The sequence below is a fragment of the Dermacentor silvarum genome, chromosome 2 (assembly GCF_013339745.2).
Source record: "Dermacentor silvarum isolate Dsil-2018 chromosome 2, BIME_Dsil_1.4, whole genome shotgun sequence".
In the NCBI taxonomy this organism is placed as follows: domain Eukaryota; kingdom Metazoa; phylum Arthropoda; class Arachnida; order Ixodida; family Ixodidae; genus Dermacentor; species Dermacentor silvarum.
In genome coordinates, this window is record NC_051155.1 from 70655832 (window position 1) to 70683615 (window position 27784).

Consider the following 27784-nt stretch of genomic DNA (forward strand, 5'->3'; position numbering starts at 1 on the left):
TTTAGGCGCTGTGGACGAGTTCCGGTTACGCTCTTACACGTGGGTTCATTGATGGAGCCCCTATTTTAACGCGGAAGCGTTTCTTGGCTAAGTCGGCGAAGGCGCGCACCCAGCTGGCGTCCGCAAAAGCCGTGCCCGGAAAGCACGAGAACTCTCCCGTCGTAGCTGACGGCAGCGCCAACATCTGAAGACGACGAACGCGCTGAGCACGAGTGCGAGGCGAGCGAGAGGCAAAATGCGCCAGTAGAAGCCGTGCCCGGAAGGCACGTGACATCTTCTGCCGGAACTGACGTTGACGCTGGCGCTGGCGGCGAACGCTATGGACGAAGGCGAGCTTTGTGGTAGAAACGCGGCCTCTGATGTGGGCCAATCCCGGAGGTAGTTCACAGACGCGCCACAAAAATTACATCATTTTCAGGTTTCTTTTATTGTTTCGCACTTTTAATATTTCAGTCTAAGAAGCTTTAACATAAAAGGCATGCGCTGTCGGTGTTTTGTTTCATGACATTTGCTTGTGGGCTGCCATTCTCCAAATTTCAAGAAATAACTTTGTCAAGATTGTAAGACAACGTATGAACAACTTTAGTGATAGAATGGTGTGGCAATATAACCCGCATATACCGCATGTCATACGCATATCATCATCATCATCATCATCATCATCATCATCCCATATTTATGTCCACTGCAGGACGAAGGCCTCTCCCTGCGATCTCCAATTACCCCTGTCTTGCGCTAGCGTATTCCAATTTGTGCCTGCGAATTTCCTAACTTCATCATCCCACCTAATTTTCTGCCGACCTCGACTGCGCTTCCCTTCTCTTGGTATCCATTCTGTAACCCTAATTTTTCCACCGGTTATCCATCCTACGCATTACATGGCCGGCCCAGCTCCACTTCTTCAGCTTAATATCAACTAGAATATCGTCTATCCCCGTTTGTTCTCTGATCCACACCGCTCTCTTCCTGTCTCTTAACGTTACTCCTAAGATTTTTCGTTACATCGCTCTTTGTGCGGTCCTTAACTTGTTCTCGAGCTTCTTTGTTAACCTCCAAGTTTCTGCGTCATATGTTAGCACTGATAGAATGCAATGATTATACACTTTTCTTTTCAACGACAGTGGTAAGCTCCCAGTCAGGATTTGGCAATGCCTGCGGTATGCACTCCAACCCAATTTTATTCTTCTGTAAATTTCTTTCTTATGATCTCATGACCTCTTTCTCAGTAATTGACCTAGATAAACGTACTCCTTTACAAACTCTAGAGGCTGACTGGCGATCCTGAATTCATGTTCCCTTGTCAGGCTATTGAACATTACCTTTGTCTTCTGCATATTCATCGTCAACCCTACTCTTACACTTTCTCGATTAAAGTCCTGAATCATTTGTTGTATTTCATCTCCATTGCTGCTGAATAGGACAATGTCATCTGCAAACCGAAGGTTGCTGAGATATTCGCCATCGATCCACACTCCTAAGCCTTCCCAGTCTAAGAGCTTGAATACTTCTTCTAAGCATGCAGTGAATAGCATTGCAGAGAATGTGTCTCCTTGCCTGACCCCTTTCTTGATAGGTAACTTTCTACTTTTCTTGTGGAGAACCAAGGTACGCATATACATATACCTAAATATAATTTTTCTCTAACGAACAACGCCGCCGACACCAACAGGATTTTCTGCGACACGGGGCCCTCAACGCTAAAATATCCAATTCGTGTTTCGGAGACTGACGAGCGAAATTTTTTCGCGAACAGCATTTTTTTTTCGCCACACCTGAGGCACGGCTGCTGGATTATGATTTGTTACTGCTTGCTCAACCAACAGAAAGACGAAAATGCAGTATTTAGTACGAATAGGTGATGTGATTGAAAGATATTCTTGAACAAATCGAAGCATTGGGGTAGAGCTGGCGTTTCACAAGACGGAAAAAAATAGTGCTTGCTACATGATTATTACAGATATTAAGAATTTATTTTGTGAGGTTTTACTTGTAAAAAGCAGAATTTAACTTTAATGCTCGCCCTGGTGGAGGTCCCCGAAATAATTTTCAACTCCTGGGTTCTTTAGCCTTGTTTAAAGAAAAGCTCAGCTTCGCGACCAGTGTCCACGTTTGTATACGTGGACACCGGTCGCGAAGCTCGCGAAGTGCTCAACCATCAATTCCGAGGCATTCAAGTAGAGCGCCATTCTCAAACTGCAGCATGGTTTACCCATGTTCCAAGGGAAAGTACCATGTGGCCGCACCAGGTGGCCGCACAAAATAAAGAGCGAAACAAAAGAAAGAAAAGGCTGCGGCAGCTCACGTGACGCTTTCGCCACTGTGGACGTTTGTGGGCACGACATTTTTCCCTAGGAAAAAGTTTTTGTATGTAGCTTAAATAGTGTGAAAAAGGTTATCTTTCAACAGTTGTTCTTTTGTTTGCCTCCATTTATTTTGTGTAGTAAAGAAGAACTCGTGAGAAAGCGCCCTGGCTGCTCTCCACGTATTGGTTGAACGTAAGCTACTCCACTGGAGCTTAGTAGTAGTAGTAGTATAAACTTTATTTTGTCCGAGATGGAGTTTAGGGAGGAGGGGAGTGGGCTTAGGAAATTTCTTTAATCTACTTACTTTACCATGCTGGTTCTGGTAACAGCCTCGGTGTTCTATGTCGCGCTCATCACAGACGCTCCACGGAATCACGGGCGACAATGACGCTGTCAAGTACACCCACGAGTAAGCTACCGCGGGAATGTGGAACACCACCAGTAGCAGGTCGCCGCACAACATCGTCCAGCCCAATCCTGCAAACGAGTGCACAAGGCTCTTGCAAGTTACTACGGCTTATACGAAATACAGCATTGCATCTCCACAAAATAACACTCTAAATAATATGTACGAGTGCTCTGACGCCCATTCGAGGAATATTTCTCACAGTACGCCAATTTTTGTTCATTCAGCATCCTCACTGATTGATGTACACTATAAATAAGTGGTCTCTAACACAACCTGCCCAGGAAGTAGCAGAATGTTAGACTAGAAATGCGAGACTAGTTCCATGGGCCCAGTGTCAGTTTATAACGATCAGGCATACCTATGTATAACAAGAACATCGTAACATAGGTATATTATGCTAGTATAATAGTCGATGTAAGTAGACATATGACATTTATTAGTGTGTATGCACCACCCACGTAGTTTGAAAACTCGCATCAAACTGAGATTTCAAATATTGTGTTTATCGTGTTCCTCAGTTAAAGGCGAAAATATTGCTTGACTAGTGATGAAGTACATTTGTGGAACATTATGTTACTAAGGTGCTTAGAAGCAATGAATGAGGAAATACCACAGGTTTAAGAAACTTCAAGCCAAAGCAATCCAGTTCATGCATTATCCCGCTTGTGCAAGGTATCCAGCTGTTTTTGTATTATTGTCTATAAGATATGATGGCTTACAAAGCCAACTGAGCAGAGCATGAGTGCGTGTTGTTTGTCTTCATGGACGTTTTGCAGCCCAGATGATAGCGCGTTAGTGAGACGCTCTTATCAGATGCGAAATCTATGCAGTTCCCTGCAATGCCTCAGCGCATCAAATCTGAGTGGAGCGTAAGCGGCGCTCAACTAAAGTTGTGTACTAGGTTACGACACCTTGTATGCGTCAAATGATTCCAAACTGTTTTGATTCCAATTTCTCCAATCAGCCTCCACGATTGGTCAAAACATTTTCGGGCTACTCCCAACTTCGCCTGTCTGTCACGCAATGTCACGAAAACCGCGATTGCTCCCCATCTGATATAACGTGTATGCACTGATGATGCATCATCAAACCGCACAAAAGAAAAATAATCATTCCTGATTCGACGCCTTTTCACCATTAGTTCTCTGCTATTCGTACAATGTTTTTTGGCTACGCCCACTTCGCCCGTCTGTCACGCGACCTCACAAATCCATGAAAACTTACCACGTCAAAGTGACGTGAACGCGAAAAAAATGCATTAATATGCCGAACAAAACAGAAAGTTTTTCAGAATAGCCACAGACGGCCCCTTTCCGAATGGAATAGAAGATGGCTTCCCGCGGATCGCTCAGGCCCTCGCTACTCGCACTTGCCGGTGAGCATGTAATTATTTGCGCATGATAAACCTTTTTGCATGGCAGTAAAACGTTACGAGCCTTTTCGGCATGCATACGACATCGCTCTGCCAACTCTTCTTTGCTGAGGATCCGTTTTATCGGCATTCTTATCCTTCCGTTGCACGCCGCCACGATTTTCGACCAGACACCGCAAGCTAAGTAAGGCGACGCGGGCCAATCACAGAAGCCGGCACCACTCTCTTCATGCGGTTATCCATTTTCACTGTGCTGGCTCGGCCCCATCGAAACCCTCTCCACTAGAGCGCGCTCCTCGCCTCTTATCAGCGAATTAGATAAGAAAAACCGCTGTGTAGCAATGTTATTGGTTGTGAAAGCGAACAAAGGTGACCTCCTATAAAGAAGGAGAGTGTTTGGGTTGTTGAGACAGCGCTGCGGGTCACCACCCGATGTTTGCGTTGGTGGTTACGTAAATTTGACGTCAGGAGTTTGGAATCATTTTACGTTTGAGCGCCTCTTCTTCATATCTTAACTTTAAATGAAGCAAGAAATCAAAAGGCGAAGTGGCGTTTTATACGTCTCATGTCATTCGCGTTATTCTGCGGGGGCCTCTCAGATGTCGTAGTCATATCATAGGCTGATAAGGCAGATGCTGAATGTCACACAGAATTTGTTGATTACGGTTTGCAACACACACGGCAGTACTTGTGAAATGGCAAATACAATGTGAATGCAGATTGTGTACGGCACACACGTTCTTTTTAACAGCGGAGCTGATCTTAGTCGAGCATGCGCCGTCGACTACGGTGCCGTCACGCAGGGCCAGAGCCGGAGACGTCGCGTGAACAGCTCGCCGGGAGGAGAGGAGCCGACCCATCGGAGCGCGCGCCGGGGAGGAGGATGAGAGGCACCAAGGTATAATAGCAGGTGTTTGGCCCTGTGCACTTCGCACGATGGACGCCGCTCTGCGCGAGCGGCATCCAGAACACGTGCCACGAAGTGCAAACTGTCGAAACAGCGGAGATGCAGTCGTTCATTCGATCTAAAACGAAGACGACCACAGCGAAAAAAAAGAAACATTCGTGACAATCGTAGAAACATAACGACGAAGCTCCGCCGTTTTGACAGATTTCACTTCGTGGAACTGGCTGCATCTTTAAATGTATGTCAAGCGATACAAGCGCACGTCCTTTCAATTATAAGCTCTATTCTTTATCACACTGTAAATTGCTGCGCAATAACACGGCGATGTTTTCAATGCGAAGATTTCTTGGCGAATATTTGCTACTTTGACAGTATCTATCTATCTAGCCGCCTACGACTTTGTGCTCTTATGGTTGTTTCGTTAACTTGGTAGGTACTATAATTGGTATAGCATGACAGGAGTGTATGAAAAACTGAAGTGATAGGTCATGACATAAATGTCATGACATGCGTGTCATGTAGGACATGACAATGACCCAGCGAAAAAGACTATCATTCAAAAACTACTGAAATGGGTTCCGACATGGGTACTAAGTGAAGGAAATACTGCACGATGCTGATAGAAGTCATGTCATGAGCATGACGCGGCAAAATGACAATGACTCAGCGCAAGCAGATTAACACTCGAAAACCACTGAAATGGGTTCGGACGTGGGAACTAAATGAAGGAAACACCAAAGGATTTCGATAGAAGTCATAATCATGACCATGACTCAGCAAAAATGAGAACGACTCAGCGAAAAAAGATTAACACTCTAAAACCAATGTAATGGGTTCGGATGTGGTACCAAGTGAAGAAAAAGGCTAAAGGTTGATGGCCGGAGTCATAATCATGAGCATGACTAAGGATTTTGCCTTAAGGTCTCTTAGGTGCAGCTAAAGGTGCTACGGAGGACTCATGACATGAATGTCATGACATACGTGTCATGTAGGTCATGAAAGAGCCTGCTAGGTCTTGGTGCTCTCATGGTCGTTTCGTTAACTTGGTAGGCTCCCCACACACTGCTTCGCATAACATCGATTCCCAGAGGGCCTGGGATCTGCCAGATTTTTAAATTTTTTTTATTTTCTTTTGCTTATTCCAGGCACATCGTAGCAGGCAAGCTTGTAGGTTCCTGTCGCTCCTTGTTTCTCGCCTCTTCGATAAAAAGAAACACGTGAGCTATGGTAGAATCGAAACTTCATCTTCCATCACGGCAGCCCAATGCTCTAACCTTCAGGCATCGATCGCATCCGGAGTAGGCACTCCGCAAGTTTCTGTACTCTTCACATCGCTCTTCAATGTAATACTGATTTCCTTAGCCCGCGCTCTTCACAATATCCATCACCTTCGCCACCCTCTCTATGCAGACGAAATCACTCCGTGGACCACCCACGGCAGTGTTGTCGCCATAGAGGAAACCTTACAAACCGCCGCAAACGTCCCACAACAGGCACAAAGCATAAATCTCTCCTGTTCCCCGGAACAGCCTGACCTCCTTCTCATCTCATATGCCCTTGATCACGGTGCCCATCACCGTTACTCTGGATGGATGACCCGAGGTCGACACACTACGGATACTGGGCCTTCACCATTAGAACAACGGCCTGAATACTTTCACTATCTGGGAACTCAAGCGGGTGACGGAACCGCTCTCGTACGCTATCACAGAGTTTCCGGCAAGCACTATAGCATGAAGGAGTACAATTTGTGCCGTCTCATTCACGCCTTCACACTCAGCCGTTTTCTCTACACAGCCCTATACATCCGACTACGACAACAAGAAATCGCTACCTTAGATTCTATGCTACGTAAAACCTACATGGTTGTCCTACATTTCCTCCCTAATACCCAAACTACTGAACAATACCAGCTTGGTCTCCGCAGCACCGCAAACGAACTCATGGAGGCCCACAAACAAGCAGAATAGACTCGCCTAGCTCAGTCTTTCCCAGGCCCTTACACATTTGACTCCCTCCAAATTCGCATACCAGCAGCCGATCCCCCCTACTACCAGTCCCCAGCCCTATACACACCACTCCTAGTAAAACCCCTCCTGCGGAACACCAGCATCTGCTATCACTCGGCCTGCCGCTGAGGCGTGCACTAGCTCTGCCACGGCATCGAGTGGCCGTGGCTCAGCACAAATACCCCGTTTCGGAAGGCGACGCTCTATGGCTCGACGCGACCTGCACGGCGAAGGCGCGGTAATTGCAGTTGTTGACCACACGCTCCAATCCGTCGCAACTATCTAGCTTCCTGTCACGTTAACCCTGGAATCCGCGGGAGAGGCGGCAATCACGCTTGCCCCCACATACACTAATCCTTACCGACTAATGATTACCGCTAGTCCTTACCCGACTCAAAAACTGCACTCCTAAACTTTGTGCGAGGACGAGTTTACGAGACCGTTTTCCAAAGCCGCTCCACTATGTGGAGCTGATCTGGGTATCGGCGCACTCAGCGATCCCCGATGAACGAAACTGCCAATGACCACGCCCGAGGTCTCATCAACCGGGCGGTGGCGGAATCGGAGTCGAGCTCTCCCCGGCAGCGCACGCACACTTTCAGCGAGATGGCAAAGGTATATCGCGCCGAACGCCAGCAATACTCCCCACGCCACCAATCCCTTCACAATTATCACTAAATATTATGGCGCCGCCTGGCAATCCGCACCCTCCCTTTCCTCTACTTCCGCTCCCGCATCCATTCAGGAGCATACACCAAATCTGCAGTCGGGCCACCCCTACATTAAATGGACCGACTCCAAAATTTCAGTTGGCCCACGCTCCCGATTAGTTTCCCAATGTGTTTTCTACGGAGCCCTCTCTATTATGTTCCTATATTTTGTTTAAATTGTTCCTTATCGCTTACAGAGCTACCAATGGTGCACATTTACACTACTATCACAATAAATGACTTCTCAAATTACACATTTTATATGCACATAGAAGGCAATACACGTATCGGGTAACGGGGCTCGGGTACTCTCCAAGGAATGCTTACGCATTAAAACCATCTCTCTCATGCAGGTTTACAAATCATCGCGTCGGAAGTTCGTGCGCCACACGTAGGTGCCGGTAATCTTACGGATTGTGTATTCACAGAAATTCACCTATTCGTTCCTAGATGGCGGTACCGGATTTCTTTTTTTTTCTTGGACACGAAACGGAACCTCGAACGCAACGGAGCAGAAACTGACCCCGGGTACCTAGCCAAGGAATGCCACGCATTAAAAAAGCCTGGCGCATGCACCCAGCAAAAGCGTGACCTTCGAAAGTAGTTTCTGTTACTCGGAGAGAGCCGTCACTGGGCCGTAGACTAGCATGCCCCCTATTATTGTAAAAATAATTTCACAGTTTAGAAAACATCAACCTCTGCAACAAGCTCTTGATAAACAAAATAATACTATCTTGCAGCTTGGGCCACATTTGTTGTCTGCTTCCAACCGATGCGGGCGTATATGGGGTATCGTGCTCACCTATTAACGTTTCCAGCTTGTTTCTTGAGCACGATTACATCCTCAATGCAGATCGGAAAATTATTATAAAAATGTTTCACGACTTTTTCGCGTTACCACAGTGTGATTGAACACTCAGGCCGGTAGGATTTCTGTTGCGCTAAAGACAAGGGTAGATTAAACATTGTCTGTCAGTCATTCTAAATAAAATATAAAAATCAAAATACTGAATGATTAGGAGAGTATCATCAAAAGCGACAAGTGGCTTGACATAGTGGCTCCTATTTTTAAAGTAGGTGCCAGAAGGGGACAGCATAAACCTTGTACTCATATTTGATTTCAGAAATGCGTGGCAAAAATATATGAATATTTAGTAAAGCATTACCACCTGAGCACGTTATAGTAGTGTAAAACTAATAAGAAATCTATTAAAAAGCCTCTACCAGCTTGTCCCAGAAAATGTACGCAGGATAATGCAGTTGACAAATGTTGCGTACATTCGAAATGTACGCAACATTTGTCCGGCCTCGGCGGCCGCATTTCGATGGAGGCCAAATGCAAAAACGCCCGTGTGCTTGCGTTGTACTGCACGTTAAAGAACCCCAGGTGGTCAAAATTATTCCGGAGCCCTCTAATACGGCGTGCCTCATAATCAGAACTGGTTTTGGCACGTAAAACCCGAGATAGAAGAAGAAATGTTGCTGGCATAGTAGAATGACATGCGCCGTGCGACGCTGCATATGAGATAAGAACATCTAGACAATTAGGAACGTAAGTAAGATTCAAGAATGACCAGAGGCAACTACCGTGACTAATTTGTAAGTTTAGGAAATACTCGAGATCCGTGTTATTGGTCTATACAGTCTACTCATTCTGAGTCAGTGCAGTATCTTTTTTTTTCTTAAACTAAATGCATTTTCTAAATACATTACACCGCGAAAAAGTCTATGTAACCATGCCTCAGTGCAATGACAATAATGAAAGCTGGTGGGTCGTAGTATACGGCCGTTCTATACGTTCACCTTTTCTCTGGGGTTTCTACTCGAGGAGCTGCCACGATCAGTGCATTCTAGGAAGAGCACGCACCTCTCGCCATGGGAAATCCCTCGAAGGCCTTTGGCACAGACCATCCGCAGAACTGTCCTAGGAACATCTCTAGATACAGCATTGGCGTACTAACGGTGCAGGTCAGTATCAGGTACACTGCCACGAACACCACTGCGAAAGAACAAAGTCAATGACAAATAAAAAAGCCCTCTAAGAATGCCACAAAAGTTACTCAATCATTATTAGATGTGTTCAGCAAGCATGTGCGTTCAAAGCAACAGCACTCTTCAAATAACGCAGTAGGACCTGTATATCTAAGAATTTAACGCAGTCAGGATCATAATTGAACCAAGAAGCTATAGCGTCATAGCAAGCCAAAGATTACCACAAATCTTAAGTATTTGTAATTCTATATAGATGAGCAATGCTGTAGCTTCAAGTACGCAGGAGCCTACTTTCCGGAACACATGGTGATTGTCACTTGCAATACAACGGAAAATAACCACAAGGCACTTACGTGAGCACCTTAAATAGCTATATACAGAGGTACGAATCAGTGACATCACAGAACCACACACATGCGCGCGCTTCCTATCTTAGATACAACGATCGAAGACCTTAGTGACGTCAGAGCGCCAAAACACACGTTTTATCTAAGGGTGACGACATAACAAGTACCTTACAACGTACGCGCATGTTTCACAAGTGTGTAACAATTTGAGGACAGTGCCATCATATATCTATAGGCTGCGAGTTGAAGTCAATCTTAATGCACGGTGTAAGGGGTATAATCGACAGTGGAAAGCATCACCCTATATGACTTGAGAATATACGGCTGGTTGCTTGCAGAATCGGTGAAATAAGAATAATAAGCTTCTTAGAAGAATTGCAAGAAAGGTAGCTTTTGGTCCGCGATTACACACAGCTAAACATAGAATTGTAATGGCAGCACTTCGAATGCCAAAAACACACCAATAAAAGCGTTATGCTATACTTTAACGTCGAGTATAAAAACGATGAATGCTGAAACACTGAGACAAGGAGAATGGTATCTTATACCGAGAACATACACTAACTATGGTAACGAAGGCGTCAATATTATGTCCCATATACATGTATATTTACCTCCATTCCAGAAGAACTTCACAATATAGCGATCGTTAGGAAAGCTAAAAAAAAGTTAAAGACCTGGTGTCATTATTCTTTGGAAAGCCAACAAATTTAATGATTGTCAGTAACATATAAAGTATTCATTGCATTTAGTTCATGTATACGGCGCGTTGAAGTTTTTTTGTTACCCTATTCATTGTTTCCTTTCCCAACAGGCATGTTCATGACCTAGAACTTACCTTGTTGCAGCACATTGTCTTCTTTGTTATGAATACGGATACATCTGCGCAGTGTGTGTAAGCCGATTTCTCTTGTGCTTCATTCAGTGACGCAAAAGAATATATAGTAGTGTGTATTGTTTCAAGCATCAATAATTTTTTAACAATCGTTTGTTCTTACATCGACACTTGTGTAAGGTTGGTCGGCATCCTTAGCTGACCTGCATGCCCCCTCCCAAGCACTGGGTGTTTAGGTGTAACAGCCAATTTGAATTTTATTGGATGAGTAATAAAATTATTATTGAAAAAGGTGCGCAGCAACCAAAACTAAGCTCAATGACTAGAGGGGTTTCTGAAAGACCAGTAGACCGCAGCGTTTCTAGCGTCACCAAAAGCCGCTTTATTTCCAAGTACGGCAGTTTTCCGTGTAAATTATGTACTTAGTTACGCATAACTACAGTTTTGTTATATCCTGTGAACTGGTATAACAACATAGTGAGCAACCCACAGATATGCTATAGTGAAAAGGCAGGTAAGGCAGGTTTAGGCCAGAAGCCCCGCTATATGTCGACTGCCTCACGATTTCACAAAACCGTTTGTGCTTTTTAACGAGATGTAGAAAACAGCTGCAAGACCTATCTTTCTACCTGCAAAAGAAATTTCCCGCTCTAGTTAAAAAGCGCTTCCGAATGTAGTTTCGCTACACGTTATTTAAAAAATTGCGAAATTGAAGGACACAAGTATACAACTCTGTGCCTCAGCAACTAAAAACGATATCGCAGTTCTGAAACCTGCACCTAATATTTCATCTAATGTGGTCAGAAATGATATATCATACGCTACCCTAATATATACCCCTAACTTCTCTATATGACAATTACAAAACATTTTCAAACATTGTAACAAGTTCACTAAAGTGGTACGTCCATACATAAATTATACCGATTTAGATGCTCCAATGAATGCGAGTGTATAAAATGCGATATTTGTTTTTGGTGCTCAGATATGAGTTTGTAAACTTCTATTTTATTTTCAGATTTACCGATTCCCTGCAATTCTTGTAAAAAATGCCATGGCCTAAAGCAAAATTGCGTGTGCTGCAATCACTGTGATTTAGCTTTCTCTCTTAAATGCAATAATTCTCATTCAAATATGTTGAGCGGTTTTCTCATACAAGCATTTTTGCATTTTACGTTTATTTGAGCATCCGGCATAGAAGAGAGGCCGGAACTAAAGCTTCCTCTTAATGTATCATGCCGGTTCTATAGGAAATCCAGGAAACTATACGCAAGCCCGCGGTCGCAGTGGTGCGCAAGTAAAACGAAAGCAATGACGAAAAAAATTGCTTGCTCTCCCGTAATCGAGAATAGATATGTACGCACGAATTGCCTAACGGCAAAGCAGATTGGTTGGAGGTGATACTAGCCGTAATCTTAAAATGGGTGTAGTGCATGGTAGCAACGGCACACCTCACTGCACCACATGGCAGCACGCTATATTGCGCAGTGCTCCATATGAACGCTGCCCAGGCAGAAGAAGAAAACTGGCTGAAAACAGGCAGCGAAAGACGCCAGGGATACAGAGCACATTGCCCAGTTGGAAGTATAAAAGCGCCTGAAGGAGCACGCCGCGTTCCGCTATCTCTCGAGGTGACCCAAAACCCGCTCCGCGGAACTCACGTACCGCTGGCGTTCAAGAGAGCACAGGCAACCCTGTCTCAGTGCCAAAAGATGACAATCAAGTGTATGGGGCCCTGTGTCTTCAGCGTCGCTATTGGAAATAGCAAATAAATCTTCAGTTTACTAGAAGTTACAACTTAGGTGATATTGTGAACAAAAAATCTGTCAGCCCTTCCACTGGGGTAGAGATGGAAGACCAGCGAAGCCGTGCTATGGTGGGAATTAGGTATTTCTAATTATGTCTATTAAGAGGTGATGATGTAATTGGTTATTCGAACTAATAGAGACTGAGAAATGTATATGATCCGGTGGTTTCCATTTATTTAGTGACCACAGGGACCATGGCCTTATGGTCGCTACGGTACACCACCATAGTGTGTACGGCAAACGTTGGCACGTTCTTCGTAAACACGTCACCAACGCCGCGCGCGTTCGGTGCGAACGCGGGCAAAACGCCCCCGCCGTCGACAACACTTGTGCGCGTTCTTTGTATGACCGCACACAACCACTGTTAAAACGCTGGCTACGTGGCGGAACGGCTAAACGCCGTTGTCGGCACTGTTAGGGGAGAGTCTGCGGCACAGGCGGCAGAGGCCGGCAGGGCTTTGCGCATGCGCCGGAGTGGGAGAGCGGGCACGCACGCGCACAGTCTAGGGTGCCTCGATGCCCTCCTTGCTCACCCCTCCTCTTCCACTGGGAAGTCGCGTTTGCTCTCCGCCGGCCGTGCGTTCGCTCACCATGAAAGCGCGCGTCCCTCGCCCTCGCGCGCTTCCACTCGCACATAAGTCACGTTTGCGCTCCGCTGCACTTTAACCCAATCTTTCACCCTTTCCAACTATAATCTCTCTCTCTCTCTCTGCTCTCCGCCGTACGTTCGCTCCCCGTAAAAGCGCGCGTCCCTCGCCATCGCGATTTTACAGCGTAAGGGCCGTTTCACATGGCGCGATTGGGGCGAAAAAAATCGTTCTGTCGCGCACGTCGCAGAGCGATTTTCGCTGGCAGCTTTCACATGCGTCTTTGACCGCGCAATTTCCGTCACAGCGACGCCCAAGGTTGCTCCCTCCTCACAAAGTATCCATGCCTGCATCGTTAAATAAAAACAACATAGAAACTAGTGAAATATTACAATTTCATATTATTTTTTTGAAAATAGAATAGTACACAATATTTCAGCCTTTAAACGCGTTGAGACTGCGATCGCTTAGTCCGCAGTTGCGGCTAGTGAAAATGCTGCACAAACCGCATAAGCGTGCGGCGTGGTGGGGTGGTTTTGTTTTGTACACTCTAGTGTTGTTGCGGTACGATGGAAGCCACAACTCTTCTCCTGCAGGAGTATTTGCCTCTCCAAAAGAAGAAGCTACTATTAAGTGTGCAAGTGCCTGGCACAATTTGTAGCAATGAAGACGTTGACGACGGCGACGATCGTGAGGGTACGTGCCGTATGTTGAATCGGTGCATGCATGCTATCCCGACCTAGATAGCATGCAGCTTCTCCTTTTAAATGAATTGTGCGAGCTGGAGAAAGAAATTGCTGATGAAGCTCCTGAGCCACAGGCGCTGGTGGGTACGCTCTGTTAAAACATCATTGAAACTGGTGCGCGACATTGCTCCGCTGAGCTTCCAACACGCGGTAAAACAAGAAAGTGCCTATTTCGACGGCGCTTGCTGTTACGTCACGTTGCTCCACCACATCGCGCCGATCGCTGCGACTCAGCGACGGAAATTCCAACATGTTTGAATCCGTCGCGGAGAGCCTGCGACGTCGCGGCGGTCGCTGAGACGGAATTCGCTGTGTCGCTGTGTGAAAATCGCGCCATGTGAAACGGCCTTGAGCCGTTATGGGCTCATTCCAATAGCCGTTCCGGAACGCGATGATGCCGCCGACAGCCGCAACCGCCGCGAAACCGCTATCGCCGGAAATGCGAAAAAACTACCCGATTTCCGCCGGTATCTAACCCACGGCCGCCGCGTGGGAGCCGGATACTCGACCACTGAGCCACGCAAGTGCTTGCTATAGACGAGGCAACCTAAAGTTTGGCCGCGCGGCACCAGCGCCACCCACTCCACTGGCGTAAGGATAGAAGTGTCGAAGGTCGCCGCCGGGTCAGCGCACGCCCGTGTTCCCTACGGCGCGAGCGATCGCGTGCGTTGTTTTCGTGACGGCGAGCGCATGGCCGCATGGTCGCATGGCCACGGTATGCGGTAAATGGCCATGCGGTAAATGCATGGCATTTACCGCATGGCCGTTTGTTTAGACGTGTCGCGTGGTTGAATCGTACAGTGACATCCGCCGTGTTAGCTTAGCGGTAAATGCATACGTGTAGCGCCGCTAAGCTCGACGGCGCGAGCTCGACTCCCGGCCACGGCGGCCGCATTTCAATGGGGGCGAAATGCAAGAATACAGTTCTTACCCTGTACTTTGATTTTTGTCCACGTTAAAGAACCCCCGGTGGTCAAATTTATTCCTGAGACCCTCCATTACAGCGTGCCTCAATGATATTGTGCTTTCGGCACGTAAAACCTACGAATTTAATTGATTGTACTGTTCGTTCACTCGCGATCGGCAAAGACTGGCTCAAGATAATTATATCCTTTATCCAAACGCTGCAACTTAAATTCCTAGTTGTACAGGCAACAAAAGGGGCCGCACGTTACGTGTCTTTTGTGTGGTGGCAATCATTATTTAATGCAAGCTGCGGTCATCGCATGCGTCGGTAAGCGGCAGATCGCAAAGCAGCTGCCCGAGAAGCGCGCGTTATGTTTGTTGCTTGGCCATGCTTTCTGGGTTCACAATATCCAAGCATGTTTTTAAGTAATTGCCACCTTGCAGATTCTTCCTGCTTCAGTCTTCCTGCCAAGAATCTTCGTTTCGTGTAGTAGCTGGCCATCGGTGTGAGCTTGCTTTAGCTGCGGCGGGGCCATTCGCCCGACGAGAAACTAGATTTGCTTTGATGAACCATGTATCGCTAATTCTTGCACTAGTGCGGCTGGTCCCAAGGTAATCGCTGGTTACCGTGATCTGGGTTCATTTCGCGGGGCAGTTTGTACGAGTGATTTCTCGTGACCAGTGAAAAGATACCTTGCTCACTAATGCAATGAGTTTCCATGACTCCAACATCTGGATTGAATAAGGCATGATATACATTAAATATTTATACAGCATGATATAAGGCATTATGCGCATATGCAGTACTTGCTTCGTTAATTAATTTTATTGGCTTATCGGTAGTGCATGTGTTCTTTCTGTGCTGACAGCGCTGATGCCGCTCCCTGGGAGTCCAATTGAGAGCAGCGGTGTGTGCGCGCCCAGCGACCAACGAAACCAACCGCAATCGTCACCGTCTCTGCACATCTCTGTAAGCATGCGTGATCGCTTTGTTACTGCATCATAGAGAAATAAAAGTGACTAAATTACTGAACTTGGTGTGTACCTCTAACCCGGTGTCGTATACAATCTCGTTGGACACCTCCGTCACGCACTTGGCTTTCACTGTCACATCACCGCCCACAATTTGTTCAACACCACACACGTGTGGAAGCACACGCTCCCCTTTCTTGAGGTTGCCGCCACGAAAAAAGCAGTTGGCGTCGGCAACCGTCTTGAAACCGCACTGCAGTCTTTGCATCGCTGTGCAGCAAGCAGGCGATCTGCTGCCGTCGAAAACAGAGCGCCGTGAGCACGAGCAGCGAAGGAAAGCGCGGGCGAAACAATCTAAACAAAGCGGAGACTGCACCACGGAGCGACCGCGCTGCTTGAAATTTCCACATTGGGGGCCCTGTCAGGAGGCGCAGCAGCGCCTTCTGGCGATCATTTTCTTGTCTATCGGGCAGCGGAAAATACCCTATAACGCAAACGCAGGAGGAGACGACTCGAGCCTCCGCCAGTATGGTGGCGCAATATAGGTAAGATGCCTCCGAACGCAGCGTCCGCAGGCGCAGACGACGATATGCGATTCAGACGAGGCGCGCTATAAACGCGCTCCCGAGCTGCCCAGCCTCCGCCAGTATGGTGGCGCCATCTAGTTCAGGTGCATGCAAACGCGGCGCGCCTGACATGTAAGTTGCAGTTGTAAGACTTGATCGGGCTCAGCAGACTGCTGTGCAGAGAGCACTACAAGCCGCAGCTTGCCGTCGACGCCGGGAGGACAGTTCAGATCGGTCTCGTCAAAACGAGGCGAACAGACTCCCGCGAACACCCTGTTGTGAGTGGTGCCCAAATTGGAGCTACTCTTGAGCCGCTCCACCAGCTTACGCTGTGACTGTGCTGCGTGTGCCGCGCAGGCGTGTGACTTTTTCACTCGCCCATAAGTCGCGTTTGCTCTCCGCCGTGCGTTCGCTCCCCTTGAAAGCGTGCGTCCCTCGCCCTCGCTCGCTTTCACTCGCACATACAGCATACGGCCAATGAGAGGTTTTTTTTCTATTGCCGGATGCGACGATCGAAAGTTGAACCCGTAACAGCTTCGCCGCAAAAAATACATATCAGAAAATTTAGTGTTTCCGTTTAGCATCCCTTATTGAGAGGTGCAACTTACGTCCCCCGTTGTCGTAGATGAGGTGGGGAAAGGTGGCCAGGTTGCTGAGCCCGATGCAGAAGTTGATGCAGCAGAACAGGCAGTCTGACCGGTCGCGGAAATGCTGCCTTTCCACTTGCATGGTAGCGAGCAACCAATGACCGGTTGGTTCGCAAAGAATCTTCGTGTACTCACGGAGCCGCGCACGGAAGAGGCTTCGTGCGTCGACGATGACGCTGGGGAGCGCGAACCGACAAGTCTGTAGGAGCCCAAAACCTAGCGCGGTCGTTTCCCACCACGGGGAACAACGGCTCATCGCCAGGGACTCACTTCTTCTTCTACATCTTCTTTCCACAACTTCGCAGTAGCTGTATGAGCCCGACGCACTGGGGCGCATCAGTCGATCGTAACTGTGTCATTATCATTTATGCCGTAGGATAGGATAAGATAGGAATAAACTTTATTTGTCTAACGGTTATTGCTGTTGGCGCCCGGCGGTAGGCTGCCAGGGGTCCATCGCCTGAGAAAATCTTCCGAGATCCTCGGCAATGGCCCTGGCCTGCTGGACGGCCCACTCCTGGACTTCGGCTGCCTCGCTGAGGAGAGTGGCTTGCCATTTCTCAGCGGGGCGCTCCGTATCACAGGGTCCTGCTGTTGTCATCCCCCTTTCTCTTGGTCCTTCTTCCTCATAGCGTTGGAATTACTAAAGCACATGGACCATAACGGCACGTTCGTGCTCGCACCATGGGCCGCCGGGCAACGGGTGCAGCACGGGCCACAGGCGGTGCAGGAGGTAGGGGTTGGTGAAAGTGCCCGTCTGCAACCGCGTAAGGTCGACCGCCTGGGACCTGTCCAGCCGTCCGTGGGGCTGTGGATATTTCTTTCAGTCCTTCCTGTAGTGACCAAGCACCTCTCGGTACGTGGCCCGAAACTCCTCGACATCTTGGTCGGCGCCCCCGTGGCCCCCAGCTCCGTCCTTCGCGATTTGGGTTGTGTTGGTAACGACAGAGGCGGCGCCGGATGGGGTGGCCGTCGCCGTCACTCCTCCGCTGGGGTCCCACACAACAACAGCGTCGGCTGCCCTCTGGATGACCGCGTCGCGACTAGGTGGGCGCGCTCGTTGTGGTTGGGCGGGGTGTCGGTGTGTCATGGCCGTAAGCATTGTTGTTGTTGTTGTCGCGCCTGTTGTTGGTACTGCCAAGCTCCCCGACGTGCGCGGGGAACCACTTGAGGGACTTGTTTGTAATCGTGCCGGATCCGAAATTTCGGCCCCTAGCGTTGAGCATGGCGCCACATCCACGGGCACCAAACCTTTGGTGTAGTTTCGAATCGCTGATTTGGAGTCGCTAATGATCAGTGGAGTACCGCGAGGGCTATGGCCATCTACTCCACTGCTTCGGCCGACGGCAGCCTCGCTGATGCCGTGACTCGGGTCCTTCCCTTCGTATCTATGACTACCATGCAGAAGGCGGGCGCCGCTGCCGTCTTCTGCCGGCCGTGTCGGTGTTGGCGCTGCTGATGCTGCCGTTTTTGTCGTAGTAATAGATGGTGGTGTTGGTAACTCCGGTTCGTCTCGCACATTCCGTTGTAGCGGCGGTGGTGGTCGTCGTCTCTCGTCGCCATCACCGTCACTGGCGAGCCGCGGGTACCTGGCTGCATCGACGAAGAGGACGCGTTCTCGTCTTCCGTGTTCTTCGAGGATTGCTGCCGCCCTGTGTTTAGGTCTTTGCAGGTCATGCACTGTGTGCATGTTCTTCGGCACGTTTTCCATCTGTATGGAGTGCCTGACTTTCGGTAGCAGTGTTTCCTTCATACCCCGCGCCTCGTGATATCGAATGCCGAGCAGGTCTAGAATTCGTCTTCCCGTTCTAGTGCCCGAAATCCTCTCCAGCTGCGCGATTTTCTGTGCCTCGGCGATCTCCTCAAGCGTGTTGTGTACGCCGAGCTCGAGGAGCCTCTGGGTTGGTGTATAATGGGGTACTCCCAGGGCGGTCATGAACGCCTTGCGGATCGTCACGTTCAGCTTGTCGGTTTCGCTCCTGTTCCAGTCGGCGTACGCGGCGACGTACGCTATGTGGCTCAGCGCGTACGCATGTATCAGCCTCGTAACGTTGTGTTCCTTCATTCCTTTCCTCTTGCTTGTGATCCGCCGCACCAGATGTGTGGCGGCGGCCACTTGCTGCTGCAGTCGGGCGACCAGCTCGCGGTTGGCCCCGGTCTCTGCCAGCCACAGGCCAAACACTCGCAACTTGGACATCGACGGTATTTGGGTCCCCTTCCTCGTCCTGACGCGGACGCCTAAACGACGGGCGTCTAGCACGCCCTGCGGGAGGGGTCCTTGCGCGGTCTGTGGGGTAGGATCTCCAACTTGTCGGGTGAGCAGACGAGTCCCGTGTCTTAGAGGTGCTGCTCCACCTCCCGGACGGCTCGCTGCAGCCGGTCTTCCATTTCGCCGACGCTCGTGTTCTCCGTGGTCCACACCGTCACGTCATCTGCATAGATCGTGTGATTCATGCCCTCTATCGCGTAGAGACGCTCTGCAGGCTGATCATGACGACGAGGTTGCAGAGCATGGGGGAGAGTACGGAGCCCTGCGGCGTTCCCCCAGCCCCCATTCGGGCCGTTCGCGGCAGGGCCCCGTCGATCTTGACCGTCGCATCGTGCCCATTCAGGAAGCTGCTGACATATCGGTGGAACCTCGCCCCGAGATCGAGTCGGCTGATCTTGTCCAGTATGGCCATGTGCTCCACAGTGTCGAAGGCGCTTTGAGGTCTAGCCAAAGCTGGGCGCGCACGTGCGTGCTCGGAGCGTTCACGACCTGTTCCTTCATCAGCAGCATGGCGTCCTGCGTGGAAAGTCCCTTCCGGAAACCGATTATGTAGGTGCCGAAGGCGTCCTGCTTCTCGAGGAGCGTCATCACCCTGTTGAGGTAGGCATGCTCATCCCTTTCACGACGCAGGACGTGAGGGAGATCGGCCTCATGTTTTGGACCTCTAGAGGTTTGCCCGGCTTTTAGCATAAGTATAACGTTCGCGGTCTTCCACTCTTGTGGAACTTGGCCCCCCTTCCAGAACGCGTTGATGCACTCGCAGAGCTTCTCGATGGCATCGTTATTCAGGTTCCTCAGGATTTTGTTGGTGATCCTGTCAGGACCCGGCGCCGATGTGGTCTTCAATAGCTGGAGGACCGTTATTTCCTGCACGGAAAAGTCCGCGTCCAGCTCCTCATTGGGAGCCCCGCGGTACTCGGAGTGACTCTGCCCTTCCTGTCGAGCGAGGTGCGTCTACACGATCTCCTCGACGAAGGCTTCCGGGTCGTCCTTGTACATGTGTCGCATCTTGGCCATCTCTGTACGGGTCGCCGTTCTGGTGCTTGCCGGGTCGACCAGGTGCCTGAGAATCTTCCAGGTGCGTGCCGCGCTCATGTTCCCATTCTACGTGTCGCACAGCTCCTGCCATTCTTGCTCGCACAGGCGGGCGCAATGCGTCTCGATCTCCCGGGGACGACGGGAGCGCCGTCGTCCCCTGCTCCGCGGGATCTGTCTCCTCCTTCTCTGGGGGGTTCTTGTCGCCAGTCCGTCTATTCGATCTCATCGGTGGCTTTCTCTACGTCCGCGAGTAGTTCTCTGCACCATTCGCTGATGTCTTCGATCGGACCCTCCTTCTTGTCCCGTTCTCTATTTTTCCGGAATCTGTCCCAGCCAGGCCTTTCGGCAGACGTCCTCCTCACTTTAATCCTTTGTCACGGTCACGCACGGGATCCTGTGGTCACTCCCCAAGTCCGCAAAGGAGTTTGACGATGTGACCACACCCGCGCCCGACCAGACGGAGAGGTCGGGGGATGTGTTGCGGCACACTCCCTGTCCGATCCTGGTGTGCGACGCCAGTTCACTGCGTACACTCAGGCCGAGCTCGTCCATCATTCCAGCTAGCCTCTTCCCTTTCGGTGAGTCGGCTCCGTGTCCCCATTGCGTGTGCGGCGCGTTGAAGTCTCCACATATCAGCAAGGGATTGGAGGCGGCCTTGGCCATCGCTTCGCGAAAGAGGGCGTCGAATGTGTGAGTGCGGTATCTTTGCGAGGGGGAGCTATATAGCTTGAGCTCGAAGAGGCCGGTCTTCCTTCGTCCACTACTCGGCACGACTTCGATCAGGGCGTGGTCTATGTCCGACTCTTCGTGGAGCAGCAGTTCTTGTTCGATGAAGGCCATCATAATCATCATCATCGTCAGCCTATATTTTATGTCCACTGCAGGACGAAGGCCTCTTCCTGCAATCTCCAATTACCCTGTCTTGCGCTAGCGTATTCCAACTTGCGCCTGCAAATTTCCTAACTTCATCATCCAACCTGGTATTCTGTCGTCCTCGACTGCGCTTACCTTCTCTTGGTATTCATTCTGTAACCCTAATGGTCCACCGGTTATCCATCCTACGCATTACATAGCCTGCCCAGCTCCATTTCTTCCGCTTAATATCAACTAGAATATCGGCTATCCCCGTTTGTTCTCTGATCCACACCGCTCTCTGCCTGTCTCTTAACGTTAGTCCTAAGATTTTTCGTTCCATCGATCTTTGTGCGGTCCTTCACTTGTTCTCCAGCGTCTTTGTTAACCTCCAAGTTTCTGCCCCATATGTTAGCACCGGGAGAATGCAATGATTATACACTTTTCTTTTCAACAACAGTGGTAAGCTCCCAGTCAGGATTTGGCAATGTCTGCCGTATGCACTCCAACCCAATTTTATTCTGCTGTAAATTTCTTTCTCATGATCAGGGTCCCCTGTGGCCTAGATAAACGTACTCCTTTACAGACTCTAGGGGCTGACTGGCGATCATGAATTCTCGTTCCCTTGCCAGGCTATTGAACATTATTTTTGTCTTCTGCATATTCATCTTCAACCCAATTCTTACACTTTCTCGATTAAGGTCCTCAATCATTTGTTATAATTCGTCTCCATTGTTGCTGAATAGGACAATGTCACCCGCAAACCGAAGGTTGCTGGGGTATTCGCCGTCGATCCTCACTCCTAAGCGTTCCCAGTCTAAGAGCTTGAATACTTCTAAGCATGCAGTGAATAGCATTGGTGAGATTGTGTCTCCTTGCTTTACCCCTTTCTTTATAGGTCCCATCCCGCGCTTAACCAGGGTGCACACCCTGACGTCCCTCCCCATGCATTCGTAGGGGGGGGGGGGGCGCACGTCACATGGCCCGGGAGCTGGGTCCAGTCGAAAGGCTCTTGCAAGGCAAGCACGACAGGAAGTTTGTTATTCGAAAGCGTCTCCGTGTATTGCACCATCGTTGCTTGTTTTTGCAACCCGTGCAGTTCCACTGCCAGACTGTGCGTCTGTTGTCGGACTTGCGGGACACAGCCATGATTGTTATGCAGATGTGTTGGTGGGACAAAACTGTCCATGCGTCCCTCCTGCCCTGGTGCGGGTGGTGTCGGCGTTGTTGCCGCTGGTGAGGATGGAAGGTACGTTTATCGCTTGTGGTGACGGTACCCCGGCCATTCCGGGCTGGTGGTGGTGATTGTGCTGTTGCTGCAGCTGCATCGTCCCGCGTTCCAGATCTTCGATTCGCTTATGCATGGCCGCGAGTTGGGTGTTGACCGCTGCATACTGCGCGTTCCGTCCCGCGTCGGATTGGTTCTGCCTTGTCAAGAGTATGTCAAACATTCGCTCCGTCTTGTCCGTCAGTTTGTTCACCATCTCTTCGATCGCGGCTACCTTTCCGGCTCCTGATCTGGGTCTCTTCGGTGCTTGTGCGTGGTCCACAGCGTCTTCCCTAGGCGGCGCATCGCTCGTGCCCTTGCGCTTGGAGCCCGCCGTCGCCAGCGCTTCTTCTTCACCGCAACACATGTCCATTTGCCCTACTTCTCCTCCTGTCGCGGTCGCATCGCCTGGCTCGGCGGCCTTGCGGGAGATGGAGGAGGAGATCCTCTCATGAGAGCATCCTGTCATGCTCTTCAAGATTGCGTTCAGACTCTGCTGTAGTTCATCGATTTTCCTCGCTGATTGTTCGTTCTGCTTTCTGGTCCTGCCCAGCGCTTCTCGAAGTTCCTTGTTCTCTCGCTCCATTTTCTTCATCCTCGCCGCAAGGAGGGCGTAGGGGGCTCCCTTCGTGCTGCCAGTGACGGGGTGCTCTCTACAGAGTATCCATTTCTTCCCGCGACTATGTCGGACCAGGTGACTTTGCGCGGCCCTGTCTGTGTCTCGCCGTATGTGGTCCGCATGCCGTCTGGCAGGGGGCGGTTTCGGTTCCGGTTGCGGCTTCCACTCTGACTTCGGCTTCGACTTCTGCTCTTACGTATGTTACGATATCGGCTTCGTCTTCTTATCGAGTGAGAGGGATCTGGATATCGAGCGACTTTGGCCTTTTCCCTCCGCCATACTGCACCCCGATGGTGATGGGGTCCGCTGAGGGGTCGTCTTTCCGTCTTCCAATGTGCGTTCCCTTTCTGCTCTGCTTCTCGCCCGCCATCTTCTCTGCTTCAATATGTGCGGCAAGTTGTATTTTGCCTTGCACATTCGGCCGGCCGGGGGGTGCGCCTCGCCGTACATCCGACACTTGGGCGTGCACTCGTGTTCACTGCTTGGGTTCTTCGATCCGCAGGTCCGGTATAGTTTGATCTCCACTCTTGGGCACACATCGGGTCGGTGGCCGAGCCTGCCACACTTGCAAAAGTCAATCTGTTTCTGATACAGGGATACTCTTATCGTGATGCTATGGAAGTAAGCCCATATGGGGACGCTGTTTCCCTCGTACAACAATGTCATGGTGGTCGTACTGCCGGCTGGCTCGCTTGGCGTACGTTAAAGAGGGGTTTCTCGAGTTCACCAGCACATATACCAGCTGGCCTAGCGTATACTTCAGGGGAATATTGCGGATAATCCCTTTTACCATTTGCTCGGGCGCCGAAACGTATGCGTTGGTCTCTTGTCTTTTTCCGTTGATCGTAAAAAACCTTGATCTTAGAAATTTTCGTCGCTGTTGTCTCGTCCGGTGTGCTTATCACCAGGATGTTTTGCATGGGATTGGGACAGATCGTGCACATCTTGTCATCGCCCGCTACCGCTTCTTTGCGTATCACCTCGCCGAGACTCGTTCCGCACGTGTTCCTTATATTCAACCCATCTTTCGGTAGAACAATTATGTTGATATCATCCCTGGGTAGTCTTGGCATCCTACTTGCTCGTAGAACTTTGCTCACTATGCTTCGACCACTTCGGCGCATCGGCCTTCGCTAGCGGATGTCGTCCATTCCCCCCATCTCGTTAGCGTTCGTGCGGTGCCTTCTTCTGTGTGTAACTTCGATCCAACCGTCCGCAACGTCTTCAGCGTCTTCTCCCACGGAAACGCGTTTTGTGTCGTTGGGTCCGTTGTCCGGGGTTTCCCCAATCCCTGCCTCGTCTGTCTCCATCTCGCTGGTATTTTGTTCAATCCCTGAGTCCAACGAAGGATGCGCCAGGCCCAGCCGTCGTTTGTTAGGCCGGGCCGCGCTCACACGGACTCGTGCGATTTTCGTGCCGTAAAAAGTCGTAAAGTTCACGATCACCCAAACGTTGGTATCCCTGGGTTCGCGATGACTTGCTTTTTGCGATTATATGGCACTTTTGGGTGTAGGTTTCAAAAAACGTGCGGAAACACTCATAAATTGACGGAGCCAATGCGAGCAGCGTCCGCTCCCACTGGCGACCGCAGCGCCTCTCATTATATGCCATAGTTGTTTCTGCTTTATAAATTGAGTTTGCCTACTATAAGGCGTCCAACACTACCATTGGAATGATGACGTTAGAACCAGTCAATAAAATTTTAACTAAGGCACTTAGATTATTTACCGAGTGAAGTAAGACGGCTACTCGACCATCTAGCTGTCCTCCGTGCTGAAAGAACGAATAGCGAATAAGGTTTCGTCACATATTTCCGGTATTTGTTTTTTAAATTGTGATTTCAAACACGCGCGGTATAGCGTGCAGCCTAAGCAGAGAGAACTATATGAGCGCGCGAGCAGCATCGCTAAGAACTAGGGGACCTTGTTGGCGTTGTCTCTTTGTGTTGACCTCGCGTTCCCGTACTGCGGCATGCTCACGGCGGGCACGATGTGTGCGTCCGCTTCGCGCTGTTGGACGGCAGAGTTTTGTCGACGTCGTCGGTTAGCCTCGGCCTCCTGCTCCCGCAGTGCCACGTACTATTACAGCCACTGTACCTTGGTTACTACGTACGTGGAAACGATGGCACAAGTCGGCAGGGTCTGCTTGCTCTGCATTATCTGCGTAGGCTGTGTTACAATTCGTTTCAGCAGGCAAAGTTGTCTAGCATGAGCAGTGGCGGATCGAGCCACACATTTTATGGGGGGCAGTTCCTCAAAGTGCAAGCCGTGGAGGTTTTTTTTTTTGCTTTATGCAGTTACTGTTATTACGACACTCCCGCAATGTATAAATATTGTTAATGCTAGTCCACAGTCATCCCACTCATTTGTTCTAATCTGTTTTCCCGTTCGTAAAGAATTATGGGTTCCGGGAATTAAAGCTCTATGGGCGACCATGCTTCATATATCTCGATAATTTACTGTGCTACGCCTCTAAATCACGAAGATTCGTTCTCGACGTATTATGGGTAAAACAACCACAATGTCATGTTAGAATGACTGTGTACTCATCTTCGGGCCTAATGGATGCGTCGAGAACGCCAGCCGATCCTTGAAAGACTAAGTACCACACCATAGCTAAAACATTGAGCTGTGGCACTGTCGTGGTGAAAAAATAGAATAAAAAACAATCACTCTCATTCCACAATTTTGCGCGTTACCGTCACACAGGCTTTATTCTTTCTTATTCGTCTTAATACGTTCAGACTAAATTGCTGCTCGACAGTCTGTTCAGGAAAAACCAATTCTCGCTGCATAATTTTACAATCACTGAAAAAGAAAGAAATAGAAAAAGTAAACGATTTCTAATCGTCTTCACACGGAAGCACATTATCGCATTGTTTTAGATCTTGCTGAAGAACGAGCCTTCAAGTGGCTTGCAACTTCCTTGGTTTCATAATTGTGCCCACATTACTATCATTCAACACCCGTGTTGATCTTAGAAATAAGGTCTGGGACATATTTAGTGTGGTTTTTCAAATGTTCCGACAAAATCCACAAACTTTTTTGTGCTCTTGGATGTTTGTGAAAATGCAAGGAAAGAGCACCATGACAACGCATCTCATATCTACTCCCACAATAAAAACCCGAAATTCACTGACAAGGGTTAATACTTAGTCCAACAGATTCGGAAATCTTGTCAGTTGTAAAGCAACGAGCCTCGTTGATCTTTTTAACAGCGAAGCTGTTTTGAGGCGCCGTAATTTGTGGTTCATTAGAAGAAACTATAAATAAATAAAATAAATTTCCTTGCCGAGGGGGGATTCCAACCTGCGTGCCACCGGTACCAAGGCGAGCCTCGTAACCACTAGGCTATATAGCCACTTTTTTTAATTGCATGGAAGCACTTGCAGAGCATGCATTTATGCGAACCATATGATTTCGTTCGAGCGTCGTCGTCTTCGTCCACAGCTGGCGCGTTCGCACTCTCGCTCTCTACGAGGTGAAGAGGTTTTGCACGCTATGAGAGCGAGAGCGAAATACGCATCACGAAGCGGGTCTGCTGGAACGCGTTCTCGGCATTGCAACGCGGTGTCGGTGTTCCAAGCTGCCCTATGCAACGCGCAGTGATGAGACGCGCGTAGAGAAATTATCATCATCATGAGTAATAAGATTAAAACTTCGTGCGCACTTCCGGAAATTTCAGGGCTACGATCATCTAGCTTCCCTGTTTCAACCGTTGCGCGGCCGAGTGCAAGGTTAAAGTTTTTTTATCGAACGTTTTTGCCAATCTTGCAGGTATGACGAAGAGAGAATAAACATCTTTATTTTGTAAATGCAGCTTTGGAGAGGCGTCCCCATTCCATAATGCCTTGAGCTCGGGCCGCATCCTGGGCCCTCGCAATCAGCCGTTGCTGATCTTCGATGTCGGAGCTGGCCAAGGCTCTCTCCCAAAGCTCGTTGGTGTGGTAAGGGTTCGGAGGATTGAGTGGGCCTAAATGAGAATGGTATTCAACGCACACTTCTCCTCTTGGAACAGCACAAACCGCTCAAAAGCTCGTGTGAATCTTCCGTAAACACAGTTTTAGTCATTTTAGTTCTTTGTTTAGTTGGTTAGTTGAATATAAATAGCAAGGAAGTTTGTTGTCCTCTTATGAACAGACGTCTGGATTTTACAAGAGTCGTGGGGCAGTAGTTGGTGCAGCTGCCACTGACAAACTCTAAGACATGTTACGTTGACTTCGGCTTGGCTACTGACATATGAAGTGTCTACCTACGGCCACTTAGGTGGAGAACATAGAAATGCTAAGAGATCCATGAAGCTAGTCCATTTTTTTTCCTTGGTGCCCCTCGAGTGATTGTCTTATAGAAAGCCGCCTGTTTGGTTGATTATTGCATTTGTGCTTGAGCTAACGGGTGTTGTTACTTTCTACTTGCTTGATATGTCCTACAGTGAGCCATGGATCGGATTTGGAATGTGTACACGTTTTATGTCTGCGATTCTTTCTGATCTCTGTGCTAAATAAAGTCTGGCCTCTATCACGAACTCTCAACAGTCAAAGGTACGAGTAAGCCTTTAATTAAACATCCCTAAGGCAAGATTTGAAACCACAAACTTATAAGCTTTACAGATTTTTTTATTCCC

The 27784-nt window shown here is 49.2% G+C and overlaps 1 protein-coding gene across 1 annotated transcript in view; it reads right to left on the reverse strand.

Moving 5' to 3' along the window:
- The window catches only part of LOC125943457 (sodium-dependent proline transporter-like), a 45055-nt gene extending 27857 nt beyond the window's left edge, over positions 1–17198 (reverse strand). The window contains exons 1-3 of the mRNA XM_049662783.1: positions 17078–17198; positions 9578–9709; positions 2608–2780 (exon numbers count right to left, since the gene is read on the reverse strand). Of these exons, the coding sequence (XP_049518740.1) occupies positions 2608–2780; positions 9578–9709; positions 17078–17198 (426 nt within the window). The remainder of the gene's footprint in view (positions 1–2607; positions 2781–9577; positions 9710–17077) is intronic.
- Between the last annotated feature and the right edge of the window lie 10586 nt (positions 17199–27784).